The sequence below is a fragment of the Thamnophis elegans genome, chromosome 3 (genome assembly GCF_009769535.1).
Source record: "Thamnophis elegans isolate rThaEle1 chromosome 3, rThaEle1.pri, whole genome shotgun sequence".
NCBI classification, from domain to species: domain Eukaryota; kingdom Metazoa; phylum Chordata; class Lepidosauria; order Squamata; family Colubridae; genus Thamnophis; species Thamnophis elegans.
In genome coordinates, this window is record NC_045543.1 from 79,455,562 (window position 1) to 79,470,029 (window position 14,468).

At 36.4% G+C, this 14,468-nt stretch overlaps 1 protein-coding gene across 1 annotated transcript in view; it reads left to right on the top strand.

Moving 5' to 3' along the window:
* Positions 1 to 11,747, top strand: part of RORB (RAR related orphan receptor B) — a 40,131-nt gene extending 28,384 nt beyond the window's left edge. The window contains exons 4-9 of the mRNA XM_032213839.1: positions 5,105 to 5,226; positions 7,169 to 7,301; positions 7,789 to 7,896; positions 9,092 to 9,202; positions 9,844 to 9,956; positions 11,592 to 11,747. Of these exons, the coding sequence (XP_032069730.1) occupies positions 5,105 to 5,226; positions 7,169 to 7,301; positions 7,789 to 7,896; positions 9,092 to 9,202; positions 9,844 to 9,956; positions 11,592 to 11,747 (743 nt within the window). The remainder of the gene's footprint in view (positions 1 to 5,104; positions 5,227 to 7,168; positions 7,302 to 7,788; positions 7,897 to 9,091; positions 9,203 to 9,843; positions 9,957 to 11,591) is intronic.
* The last annotated feature ends 2,721 nt before the right edge of the window (positions 11,748 to 14,468 follow it).

Consider the following 14,468-nt stretch of genomic DNA (forward strand, 5'->3'; position numbering starts at 1 on the left):
CTGAAATTACTTTTAGCAGTATAAACCATATCCTATGGGTAAATAGTCAATTAAAATTCATTACCAATTTTAACTAAGATGATTATCAGCATTTTTCAGCATTGGCCTACTTCAAACTTCTGTTCTTCCCTGTGGATATGAAGTGGATGCTAAGAAGGCAAGATTCTCTCAAGAGGAAAACAAAACCGATTAAAGAGAAAGTGCTTCAGAGGAGCATTTAGGATACTATTGATAGTATCTGTTTATTCTTTAGTTGGACAAAAACAATAATTAAAAGACATCATGATCCTAGGGCAAACTGCATTATGAGAGAAATTTATCCTCTCTGCCTCACTCTTAGAGTCAGTTATCTTTTTCTTCTCCTGAAGGTCCTACTAGTGACCTGTGAAAGAAAAACAAAGGGCTCTTTCACATTTTATGGACACATCCTTCCTGTACAGCAAATTGGTTCCTTTCTGGTGCAGAAATAGAGGGTGGATCCTGTGTCATTTCTATTCAGCTACCATTACATACATAAAAGAGTTAAATTAGAATAACTGAAAGCCAGTCCCTTGGGGAATCTCCATACTACTTACCCACAATCAGAGGTGGTATTCAGTAGGTTCTGACCAGTTCTGGAGAACCGGTAGTGGAAATTTTAAGTAGTTCGGAGAACGGGTAAATACTATTTCTGACTGGCCCCACTCCCATTTATTCTCTGGGTCCAAAGTCCCAGCTGATCAGAAGGAAATGGGGATTTTGCACTAACCTTCCCTTGGAGTGGGAAAGGAATGTGGATTTTACAGTATCCTTCCCCTGACATGCCTACCAAGCCATGCCTATCAAGCCACGCCTTCAGAACCATTAGTAAAAAAAATTGAGTCCCACCACTGCCCACAATGCTCTTTCCAGTAGCTCTGGAAAATCCTGTGTTTTGTGATATAGATATAGATACAGCTATAGATGTAAAATAATGTAAACTTGCTTGTTCATGTCTCCCTCTTTCTTCCTGGTTTTTGTCCACCGTTTGTCCTGTTTTAACTGGGTTAAATAAATATCAAGTTGTATATTTGCTAGCTGATCAGAGGGATGTGTGTGTTTGCACTGATCTGGAGATATGGGTTGATTTTTTGGGGTGTGTGTGTGCTGGAATTGAAAACTGTCCATAGTAATTTTCCGGAAAAATACCTATGGGCCCAGCAGGGAGACAGATCACCCAGAGACTCTATGTCAGAAAACATCTCAATTTATCTTCACACATTTTGCAAAGCATATCAGTAAACCAGCATTCAAAAGCTAGACATTATGGATACTGCTCAGGAATTAAACCATCGTAACCGAGAAACAATTGGTTCACACCTACAAGGCTGGCATAACGTGCTTGAAAAGGGCACAGTCATTGGGACCAGAAAATCTTCCATGTAAAGATGGGAAGGAATAATAGCATCTCAAACTTGAAGTTGAAGGCATTGTTTGAAAACTGTGTCCTCTCAATTTCAGAGATGCCACACCTAAAGGAAGTTCAAACCAGGATAGCTTAGATGAAGCAGAATATATTACATAATATGAAATAATTCTGCAGTTGGACTTGACAAACTTTTGATTGATTCAAAATTGTGCCTTGGAGGGTGAGGGGAGATTAGAAACACACTAAGATAGACATGCTCACTCAGAAATGAACTTGGTTCTGAAAAGTTCTGTGCTTTTTAACAGGTCTAAATGTTAATTTTTGCAAGTTGTCTTTCTCCCTTCTTTTGCCTGTCTTCTGTCTTTTATCCCAGTTTTGCCAGTTAGTTGTTTTGATATTTATATATTTGACATTTATATAAATAAATATCAGCTCCATTTTTGCTAAACTTGAATAGATATGTGTCCACGCTCTGATCAGTATATAATAAGTGACTGCTGGGTACAAACGAAATTGTACATTGCAATAATTTAGTGCCTATTTGATGCCTCACTCCCTCAAAAAAATAAAAAAAACCCAATGTGAATCTGATCTACAATTGTGTTTCCTGAAATGTAGAGGTTTTTTTTAAAAAAAAGTGAGGGAAAGAGTTGTTGCCAGTTGGAAAACCAGAGGTGGCATAACCTTAGAATTTCTAACACTGAGGAAATAAACTGTAGTACTTTAAGAATAAGAAAATCAATGGCTTAGCTTTGTGATAGATTCACCTACATCATACCTAAAGTAGTATTAAATCGACACTTTCCCCAGATTCTGTAACACTGTGTGGATGGGTAGGTCCAAAGCTGATATCTACCTGTAGCTGCTAAAATGTTGCAATGTTTTAAAGACTTTCCAATTTTCTGTTAATTTCAATGTTTTAAAGGAAAATGTAATAATCCCATTCACTTCAGAAGGGATAAAGCCATGGCCAATAGAATCTATCTTTGTTAAAAATTATAATTCCCGCATTCTAAATTTCTTCCTTTTTTAATCACGTGTATCCAGGAGTTAGTTCCATTCTGTGTTTTCTCAAAATAACTGTATTCTGACACATCAGAAATTTCATTTAATTTTTATCAGTTAGTCATGGTTAAGACTCCTACCCATACTTCATGATTACCAATTTAAAATGGAAGTATCAAATTGAACATAATTTTAGCTGACACGTAACAACAATTAAAAAAATAAACCCAAATGTTTGAAAAATCAGGACCATTTAATTTCATTTTCTTCAAAAGCCTTCATCCATTTAATTTATAAACTATCTAGATTTCTTAATTTAGGAAGTTTCTACAACTATCGGTATACTGTCTGAATTGAGAAAAAAATAATATCGATGAAAAGCTTTTGATAAATGTTAGGGAGTCTATGACAGGAAATGAGAGAGACACACACTGAAATAATGATTTCAACATACAAGTCTCATTTGCACCACTTTCTGTTCTCATATATTTTAATCTTAGACTATTTTCACAATCTAAAACTCACACTACATATTGTATAAACCATATATATTTTGAGATTAATCAAGATCGTAGTACGCAGAGTGATAGTAAGACAGAAAGCAAATAATGCTCTCGTTGTGGCATTTTTTCATGTATTCATTTTTAACTAGAATTTTTTCACCTGCATGGCTCAATTCTCTGAATTCTTACAGCAAAAAAAAATAGATAAATGTTAGAAAGAAGGAATCCTGTATCCTTTCTCTATTCAGCCTTTCTTCTCATTTCAAAATCTGACTAGGCTTATGTTATTTTAAACAAATATATAAAAAGACACATGAAACTCTATTTAATGTGGATTTTCCATTCATGCCTGTGTGATCATTTTGGTTTCCTAGTTTAAAATTGTAAAAAAGGTATTATTGTTCATTTAAGAAAAGCATGTCAGTTGCTTCCTTAGAAGTTTGTAAGGAGCAGACTATCTTTGGCAAAACCATTCACACTTCCCAAGAATTAAAAAATGAGAAAGTTAAGAAATGAGCAGCTGATACTTCGTAAAGCCCTTTCCCTTTCAGGGAAAAGGGCGGCATACAAATAAATTAAAATGAAATGAAAGCCAATAAAAGAGAAAAGTGAAGCATAAAAAAGAGAAATAAGGAATATTATGGATCAAGATTCTCATACTAAACTAACAATGTTTTATTTTACAATATTTTAAAGTGTAACTTGGCAGCTCCCAACCTTTTGGGGAACTGGGCTTCACCCAGAAAATGGTTCCGTGGAGAGAGGTTTTTCCATGGACCGGATATTGCATTGTTTCACATGCTGCCTGCATCCTGCGGATGGGGCTTTGTCTGTCTGTACAGCCCATTTTCTAGCATGCTGCGATCCAGTGCAGGTTCATGGACCGGTGTTGGGTACACCTGGTCTAACTGATTCTACCTCTCCGATATTTCCAAGCATTTATTTAAAGTACCGGAAATGCTTTAAATAGTCATAAATTACTTCTGAGGATATTATTGTTTTGAAAATTATGCCTCAATTTAAAAATAATGTCTTGTAATATCAGGAAAATAAAATAGGAGAGGAGAGATGAGTTGCTATTTTGAAAGTTGTGTGCTCCCTAATTCCACCTTTGTGATATCAGCTCTGTAAAGGATACCCTGCCATTTTCCCTAGCAAATCGTTTTATTATTAATGAAGCCACTCTTACAAAATAAAGTGCAGATTTTAGCAATCATTGGAAATGTAATGAATCACAGTGAATTGGACAATAGACGCCTTTTTAATATTGTAAAGTGACATTTGCTATATGATTACATTGAGAAATCCTTGTTAAACTGGAACACTTTTCAGGGAAGTCATTTCTATGACACAATTGTAACACAAGTATGATATTTGCTAAATCCACTGGAAATTCAAACAAAAGCCAGTGTCCCAAGTAAGAGGCCTATCAAAAGCTCTAGATACACCTTAGTCCTATCATAATACAGATACCTGGTTAATATGTATTTCACATGACATGGAAATGTTCTGGCAGCTGTATATATTCCAGCTGTCAATTGACACTTATCTGAGAAACTCCCTTTTTATATGGACTGTATAGCATTATGTATGTGTACTTTAAGGTCATGGCTGTGCCAAAGGTACTTTTTTCAAGAGGCAACTGGACTTTCAGATTATTATTTTTTTTGAAGACATTTCATTCCTCATCCAAGAGCTGAAGAAGCTTCTTGGATAAGAAGCGAAACAAGTTCAAAGAAAAACCAGAAAATCCAGTTGCCTCTTGAAAAAAGCCCCTTTGGATGATTACAAGGAACTACTGCTAGAAATGTTCAGGTGGAAGACAGTGATTCTAGCCATCCACATATAGATTTCATAAAATTATTTAGTATTTTTATTTGATTTTTATCCTGTCTTTCTAACCAAAAAAGTGTATATTATGACATGATTAGAATTCGCATTTGTAAATGTAGGGCTGTGTGTGTGTGTGTGTGTGTGTAAATTTCCTCCTCACTGTAATGGGTGGTCTGTGACTTCCTCAATCTCAAGTCCTCTACCAGAGGCCTGGGTGTTTGAGGGTCCAACAAAGGATCTTAGCTGTACCTAGCATTGCACTCTTCTGGACAGACAGCTTTGATGTTGTTGCTGGGATCCGATATAAAAAATTACACATATAATTATTTGTAAACCAAATGTTATGAGTTATATCCTATTTGTTCCTGTCTCTTAGATCGAATTGCACAGAATATAATTAAGTCCCATTTGGAGACGTGTCAGTATACATTGGAGGAACTACATCAGCTAGCCTGGCAAACCCACACATATGAAGAAATCAAAATATACCAGAACAAGGTACAAAACAAAAAAAAAATGCAATAAAATGTCTTGTTTTTTTCTTACCACAAAGAAAGCATTTCCTCTCTGAATTCATGATTATAACCATAGTGACTGCAAAATTGAAAAAGAATGTTTTAAAAGATGGAGCAAAGTTCTTAATCTCCATCGAATTTTTTGTGCTAACGTGTTGTGTCTGTCACTTTGAGTACCTACCCTCAGTTCTGTTTCTGCAGTTTACTTATGCTCTGTGGGAACAAAAATAAAACCTTCCCCTTATATTTCCTGAATTTAATTTACTGGATGATCCAAGGCACTAACTTGATTTTCTTTACACAATGCTTATTGTACGTAGGTACAGCAAACATCCCTTTCTTACTCACCTTTTATTGTAAGTGAGACGGTTAAAACCCCAACTACTACAACTCTTCCTTTGAATAGATTTACCTCTTTTCCCCTGTCTAAAAATAAGCTCACTACAAGCAGAATGGAAAGAAAAGGGTTTTCAAACAAACCTAACCTCCTGTCATATGGTTATAAACTCTGGCATTCTGTGAGTTGTTGAAAGCACTGTTACTTGTTTGTGTTACTACAAGATTTCTGTACACAATTTGTAAGTTTAGTACCCTGTATTTAATTGTGTAAATTTTCAGATGAATGTGCACTTAGAACAATGAATAAAGCATGCCCTACTGAACTTCTAATTCTTTATTCTTTTGTGATTTTCCACCTGTAATTTCCTCATTAGAGAAATATCAAAAGCGGAGCCAGATAATTTGATTGTGTTAAGAATCTGGAAGAACTAAGTTATTATCTGCATATTCTAAAACCCAGACTTGTTCAAAAACCATTCCTGGGTTTAATTAACGATGGGTATTCCTAATATAGGACCTTTCTTGTTATGGGTCTACCCTTCTAGAGAAGATGGTGATTGGAATCAAAGTACTAGGAATATAAGCATAATGAGAGTGAAGCTGACACCTTAATTAAATAAAACATTAAATATCCAAGGGTTCAAATCGTGTCCCTTGGCGTAAAATCAAGATTACCTGAAGTGTTAATACCACTTTTTAATGCTTTGGTAAGGCCACACTTGGAATATTGCATCCAGTTTTGGTCGCCACAATTTTAAAAAGATGTTGAGACTTTAGAAAGAGTGCAGAGAAGAGCAACAAAGAAGATTAGGGGACTGGAGGCTAAAACATATAAATAATAGTTGCTGGAATTGGTTATATCTGGTCTAATGAACAGAAGGACTAGGGATAACATGATACCACTGTTCCAATATCTCATGGGTGCCACAAAGAAGAGGGGGTCAAGCTATTCTCCAAAGCACCTGAGGGCAGGACAAGAAGCAATGGGTGGAAACTAATCAAGGAGAGAAGCAACTTAGAACTGAGGAAAAATTTCCTGACAGTTAAAACAATTAATCAGTGGAACAACTTTCCTCCAGAAATTGCGAATGCTCCAACACTGGAAGTTTTAAAGAAGATGTTGGAGAACCATTTGTCTGAAATGATATAGGGATTCCTGCCTAAGCAGGGGGTTGGACTAGAAGACCTCCAAGGTCCCTCCCAATTCTGTTATTCTATTCTATTCTATTCCATTCGATTCCATTCCATTCATGATTATCATAGTCTAAATCAAAGATGGACAAATTTTATGGAGCTGGAGGTTGCCCATTTGGGGAATGAGAATATTTTTTTAAATAACCAAGAGCCAAAATGAATGGGACAATGACATTATGCAAACAGGTAAACAGATTCTCCAATGTGATCCCTGTGGGGAGTGGAGGAGGCAGAGGAGGAGGGGAACTGAGTTTTAGGGAGGGAAACCTTAGCCAGATGTATTAAATATTAGATGTTTTGCAATCTGTTACAAATTTTCAACAGCATATTCTCTGACCTAAAGAGCATTCTTTCTCTGTTTTCCTTCTTTTTCATGCAACTTCTTCTTGAAGTCAAGAGAAGCATTATGGCAGCAGTGCGCAATCCAGATCACACATGCAATTCAGTATGTGGTGGAATTTGCAAAACGGATATCGGGCTTCATGGAACTCTGTCAGAATGATCAGATTCTACTTCTCAAATCAGGTTTGTGGAAGAGATTACATTACAGTCTACTAATACTTAACCAGCATCAATATTTGATCAATAAAATAAGATAAAGATACAAGACCTGCTACACATACTAAAAAATTACACATTCTTACCATCATTTCTTTTTCTATATCAGAATGCGAAATAGAAAATTACACAATGTCTGTCCTGTGGAAACACGAATGTTATATGTTTAACTGTACATAATAGTGATTGAAAGTATGATGTTGTAAGCCAATTCAACAGTGAGATGGGTAGCATATAAATTTAATGAATAAATAAATAAAACAATCATAATCCTAGCGGGACAAAGTTTAAAAAATTATGTGATTCAATATTCTTCTAAAATAAAGCTTTAATATATCTTTTCTTACAACATTCATCAAATATCAGAGATAGTATTTTTACAACACAGAACTGGCTATATTGTCTTGTTGGGATATTTCTGTGTAATATTTCAGGACTTTTGTTATCATTTCAGGCTGCTTGGAAGTTGTTCTAGTGAGAATGTGTCGTGCCTTCAACCCACTCAACAACACCGTCTTGTTTGAAGGAAAATATGGAGGAATGCAAATGTTCAAGGCTTTGGGTAGGCGGGTTGTTTTGTTTTTTTCAAACTGAAGGCTTTGTAAATAATTGGGATTCGTTTCAGTTCATCACCATTTGTAATATTTGGGGGATCAAGAATTTGCTAGATCTATTTCCTCAGATGAGAATTAAAATCTAGTTCATATCAGGACATTCTGTTTATGTCCTATATAATAGCAGCAAACCAATTTTCTTATTCTTGAATCTCTGTTTATTGAGTAATTATTTTACATGCTTTGGCTATGTAATCTGGCAGAATTGATATTCATTTCTCCAATAGATTTATGAGCTACTGCCAAATTAAAAAAAAAATACAGGCTAAAAACTTGTACTAGATTTGGAAAAGGTACAAACTTGAATTTTAGATCAGAATAAGATTCAGGTGTAAGGTAGTAAACATACATACTGAAGTAGAACTGTAAAGATTTAGGGTCAGGGAGTCATGCATTCATAGTAGGAATGAGGAGGGCAGGTTGATCAAACATGTATCATAACATCATGAATGAGCAAATCCATGATTCAGCTTTTATATCTGACCTCAGGATATAAGTATGAAAAGGCAGGAGTTATTTTGTGAGATCACAAATTCTACTGTGTTCAGAAAGTTTTAAAAAGTGACTTCAGTTTTTTCGTAGATACCTAACCTGAAAGGTGAAAATTACTTCTACGTAGATTATTATAACTGAATGAGCCCATTAGATTTATAATAAGTAATTGAGTGACAGGTCAAAATTTGCCTTCATAGCCCTAAGTGGTTTAGATAGGTGAATGGCTAGCTGCTCCATTACAAACCTTATAGCTATTCACTAAAGTTCCTCTTTCAGGTATTCCATCTCTAAAGTTGAGGTGGCTGTTTAAGACAGCAGCATGCAGAATTGATGGGCAAATGACTGAAAAGCTCACAACTATTGTTCTCATGGTATTGTTCGCATGACTCCCTTGAGTGGAGTCAGGACTGAGAATGATTGAGCTGTTGATAGAGCTGAATGGAAGCCTAGATCTCTTTAACCATAAAGTATACAAGCTTAACCAAATGAAGCATGCGAGTGTGAGATTCATTCTTGCTACTATCAAACTCATACCCAGAAATTTCATGTAGGAAGCTGGGTAATAACTTGACAACAGTGCTGTATAAATCCTATACACACTCAAAAGATATTTCCAGAACTTGACTTGATTATCTGTGTTGCCTGTAGGTTCTGATGACCTTGTGAATGAAGCATTTGACTTTGCAAAGAACTTGTGTTCTTTGCAGCTGACTGAGGAAGAAATTGCCTTGTTTTCATCTGCTGTTCTGATATCACCAGGTGATTTCCTGCAACTGACTTTCCTTTTTTTTAAAAACTCATCCTATGTTCAAAATCTACCACTGTCAGTCTTTCTTATCCTGTAGCACATCACCCATGCAAGCATATTAACTTAATTAAGGAAAACTGAATTTATATAATCTGTTTTGTGTTTTGTTTTCAATGTGGTATAAGTTATAAATTCAGAAGCTAGGCCCAGAAAAATGTCATGGTTGAGCGTCCCACAGATCTCATTTCTTGTAGCTCAGGAACCGTCAACATGATGTGTGAGTGAACTGTACAGATTGTTACCTGGAGGTAGTTTGTCAGTATTACCCTTTCCTTGGAAAATTCTTTAAATTCAATGTCCTTTAAATTTATAGATCAACTTCTGAATTGTAATCTGTTTTCCTTTAGAAATGATAACATTGCATGGCACAGCTTTGGGATTAATAGATTGGTCCATTAGAGAAGTGCATTGAGGATTTCACATGTGCAATTCAAAGTAATTAGATTTTGATTTGAAACTGAATGAATGCACTTCTTTCTCAAACCCGAGATATTACATTGCTGAAAATTAAACTAATTACCATGAAGCTCCTTTCCACCTTCTAATGACGTATATTTATGCTTATTTTAATTTTGTTGTCTTGTTTGGCCAGATCGAGCTTGGCTTTTAGAACCAAGGAAGGTCCAGAAACTTCAGGAAAAGATTTATTTTGCACTTCAACATGTGATTCAGAAGAATCATCTTGATGATGAGACTTTGGCAAAGGTAGAGCATCAATACAAAATGACATTTGCAGATAATCCAATATCTAGATGTACAACTATACTAGGATATTTGCTTTCCCTCATTTGTAATGGCAGTTTTCCCCAGTAAAGAAAGCAGTTACTCAGATATAATGATTCCCAAACTTACTTGGAAAAGCACTGTCAATGACCTCAAAGGAAAGTACCGGCTTGCAGGTATATAGACTTCCATGGGGAAGCTTGCTTAAACAGCAGGTTAATTTAGTCATAATGCTTAATTGGTTTTGGGGCCCAATTCTGGCAGAAGCTAGTTGTTCCTGAATTAACTGTTTTTCACTTCTAACAAGCTATTTCCCACTATATTTATAGGCCTTTAGTAAGTTCATGTGGAAGAGTAGATGACATAGTTGGAAATGTGTTGAATTCCTCTATAGCTCAGAAGCACCCATGGGAGTCAAACCTTGAGTTGCAGAGGATCTTCTCTGCAAGGCCCTTCTCTAACAATGCCTTCATTAGTTCCCATCTATCAGAGGCAGTGTGTGATTGGTTAGGCCAGGCGTCAGCAACCTGCGGCTCTGGAGCCACGTGTGGCTTTTTCATTTCTCTGTTGCGGCTTCCTGTTGCCAGTTGACACCACAATTTTGAGAGGAGCTTCCAGTTAGGGGGAAAAGCATGGCACACCAGGAGGAGACTCTATGGCAAGGAGTAGGTTTTCTAGTCAGCTCCACAATTGATAGGGCTTTCGGTTAGGACAGGAAGAAGTAAAAGGGGCTGTGCTAGGAGGAGACTCTATGGTGGAGGAACCGGACTTCTGGTCGGCTCCAGAATTGAACTGGAACTTCTGATTAAGACCTTTGTGGCTCTTTCAATGTTAAAGGTTGCTGACCATGGAGTTAGGCTTACTAACTAAACTTTGAAGGGAATGTTACTTTCAAAAGCTGCTCCAAGAAGCAGCCTTGACTGCAGTGTAAGTATATTCTTCTACAGTTAGATAAGCTGGTAGGCTTGACCTCACCTCCTTGACAGGTGCAGAGAGGTGAGAAAAAGGAGATTATGCAAGTGGGGAAAAAGTATTGAAAGTTGAGTAAGCATTGTGTTGGCCCAGCCAGCCAAGGGAGTCCCCAAAAGTCATCTTGCCTCTGGTCCCCTCAGAACTGATGATGTCCTTACTGCAATTTTTCTCCTGCTGAATGGAAGGATGCAGAGCTACCCTCTCATGGGAGAAACAGACACTCATCTTAAAATGAGGTGTTTCCATTTGAGTTTTTCCACTTAAGCTTCTCAAGTGTATTAAGAAGGCCTTAACTGATTAGCCTAATTGACAGGATGTCTGTCACAGAAGTTCTGGCTTTGTCTTTCTAGCAAGTCACTTTTTCTTCCCTAACATTGAGTTTAGTTCCTCTTTGGTTCCCTAAAATGTATTTAAATGTTTTTAAGCAATGTGTGTTTTGTTTATGAACTGTTTAAGGTATGGCTTTAACTTCAGTTGGCAAAGAAAAGTCAGAAATTTTATTAAGCAGCACCAAATTAAATTCTACTGCCATGTTTTTAAGTAAAAAAAAAACAATGTTGGAAAAATTTGAAAGTATGCATTTATGCACTCTTTGATTTGGAATTAAAAAAAATATTGGTTTATCTTTCTCTGTCTGCCTTCCAGTTAGTAGCCAAGACACCAACCATTACTGCACTTTGCAACCTGCATGGAGAAAAACTGCAGGTATTTAAACAATCTCATCCTGATATAGTGAACACACTTTTTCCTCCGTTATACAAGGAACTGTTCAATCCAGATTCTACCACTGGTTGCAAGTGAAGGGAAAGTGAAAGCTCCTGGAACGCATTGCTGATCAGGCAAAGGAATTGTTGTCATGAAGACTTTCTTTAAAACTTGTCACTACTGCAAACCTAGGAATGTCCTGCACTTAATAGAATTATTTTTCACCGCTACAGTTTGAAGAATGTAAATATGCACTCCTGACTGGAGCCTCTTTGGTTTCTCTTCTTTTTGTTAATTTTTTTCCTTTGTTTAATTTTTAACTGACCAGAAAATTGCAAGTATAGAATACTGAGTGTGATCTTTATTGTTTATTTTTATTTTATTGGGGCTATGCTCTGGGAGACCACTGTTTATAGATGTTTATTGTAGATATAAAAGAAAGCAGAGGAGTAATTTGCAACATTACTCTGTTTAGTCAAATATAATTTAAGGAAAATCCACTAAACTAGGCTTACCTACTTTCTATGTTTTAGCTAGTTAAATGCATGTGGCAATTTGTAGCTGTCTTGAAAACAGGTGTGTATGTTTATGCAAAAAGTCATGGACTTTCCCTTTGTGTGTGCGGCATCAATGCATTGAGGGCTTCATACAGACTTTAAAAGACCCTGCTTTCCCTGAATTCTTGACACAAGAGTGGACAAAGCACATTTCAAAGCAGTAGAGTGAGTATTTCATGTCTTGCCCTATTGCTTTTTCCCTACTCACTATACAAAGATGGTTGGGGACTGTCCATTACCCTATGTGTTAACCTGGGGAGGGAGGGGGAATAAGGGAAAATCTAGAATATTGAAATCCCATATGGATTCTCTGACACATGGGGAAACTTCATGTCCTATTTGTATATGAGCAGTATATATCAGGGAAGGCCAACATTCATACTTTTCAACCTGTTCTACCCTTTAGACCAGTGGTTCTCAACCTGTGGGTTGCGACCCCTTTGGGGGTCGAATGACCCTTTCACAGGGGTCGTCTAAGACCGTCAGAAAACACATATTTGTGAAAAAATACAGAAAGCATATAATAATTTTATGGTTGGGGAGCACCACAACATGAGGAACTGTATTAAAGGGTTGTGGCATTAAGAAGGTTGAGACCCACTGCTTTAGACCATGTTTAGAACCAGGAAAATATTTTTACGCACCATTTGATCTCCTCTCCACTATAAATCCTAATAAAATGGAATCATCCAGGGGAGTGTTTCCCAACATTGGCCATTTCTAGGTACGTGGACTTCAATTCCCAGAATTCCCCTGCCAGCATGGCCATTGACAAGAATTCTTGCAGTTGAAGTCCATATCCCTGGAAGTAGCCAAGGTTGAGCACACTAATCTAGAGGGTTATTTATTAAATAAAAAAATAAAAAAGAGAGAGATGCAATATGAAATCTCTCATACACAGAAGGGCACCACCTAAACTTCTTTAAACAACCATTTTTTTCCTGTTTGAATAAAATTGCAGGAAATGTTTTAATCAAGATTTAATTCACATTTGAACATACCATCGGAGAGAGGATAAAAGTGCTTTATGAGTCAACTGTTAGCCATCCCTGAAATGTACCAAATACTTTATATATATAAAGTATATATGTACACACACACGCACACTTGTAGCATAAAATAAGATCCCTATTTTTAAGGACGTTCTCCTGTATTTTTAAATTTCTCTTTGTAATGTGTTAGGGTTATGTTGGGCAAGTAGAATTTTGCTCTGCCATCCATATATAATTATAAGATGGTAACGTTTCTGATCAATTTGTATATAATGTTTATGCGTACTCAGCCAGTGAATGAAAAGTCAGATTTGTGTAATTGGTGCCAAAGCCTTGTCTGGATAATTCAATGGACAGAGAGAAAATTAATGGGAGATTTTTCTTTTCATCAGTGATAGAGCTGAAGTCTATACTAAACGTACTATTATCAAATATATTACCAATCCAGTGTTTAAATTGCAGAGTACAACATACAGCACCCCAAACAGTACATTTGTTTTGTGTGGACCAGATAATTTATTGTATTAATCTTTCCTGAAACAGGAACAATTAGAAATTTAGTTTGCTCTGTTATCCTTCAAGGGCCATTGGAGCAGGTCCAGTAAGAGATAGCTTTGAAGAATGAAGTAAAAGTCACAAGGCCATCCAGTCACCAGCTAGGATCTTTTGTGAGAATGCAAACTTCTCATATGCATCACCATTATATAACTATACTGCAACCTTTGGATTACCATGTCTTTCATTGGTTCATTGGTTCACATCCAGAGCTCTAGTTGATTAGTTTCTAATGTGCAATAAAGTTGAAGATCAGCCTTTAGGTCTCCCCCCCCCCCAACACACAAATGAGTCTTGCTTAATAGGGAAATGGTTGTTCTATGAAATTTTATTCCTTAGTTCCAGGAGACATTCTATTAAAATGTTTTTTCCATCTCCCAAGAATTTTAAAGAGGAACTTATAAACAGACACAATAAAATTGTCTTCTTCTACCATCACTCTTTTTCTCTTGGGTTTGTCAAACCCATACTTTTGAATGACTCCTTTAGGATTCAAATTCACACTTCAGAAGTATGCACATACAGTTATTAAAGGTCTTACAACGACACAAGTTCTCCCATCATTCATCCTTCCATTAATTGGGCCTTCATTATTGCTCTGCCTTACCTTCTTAGAAATTGGGAGAACTATAGAGTGCTTCCATTATTTTGCATTCTACCTGCATTCAGAAGTCTGCCATTCTGCAAAGTCATTGTTTTGAGCTTTTGACATT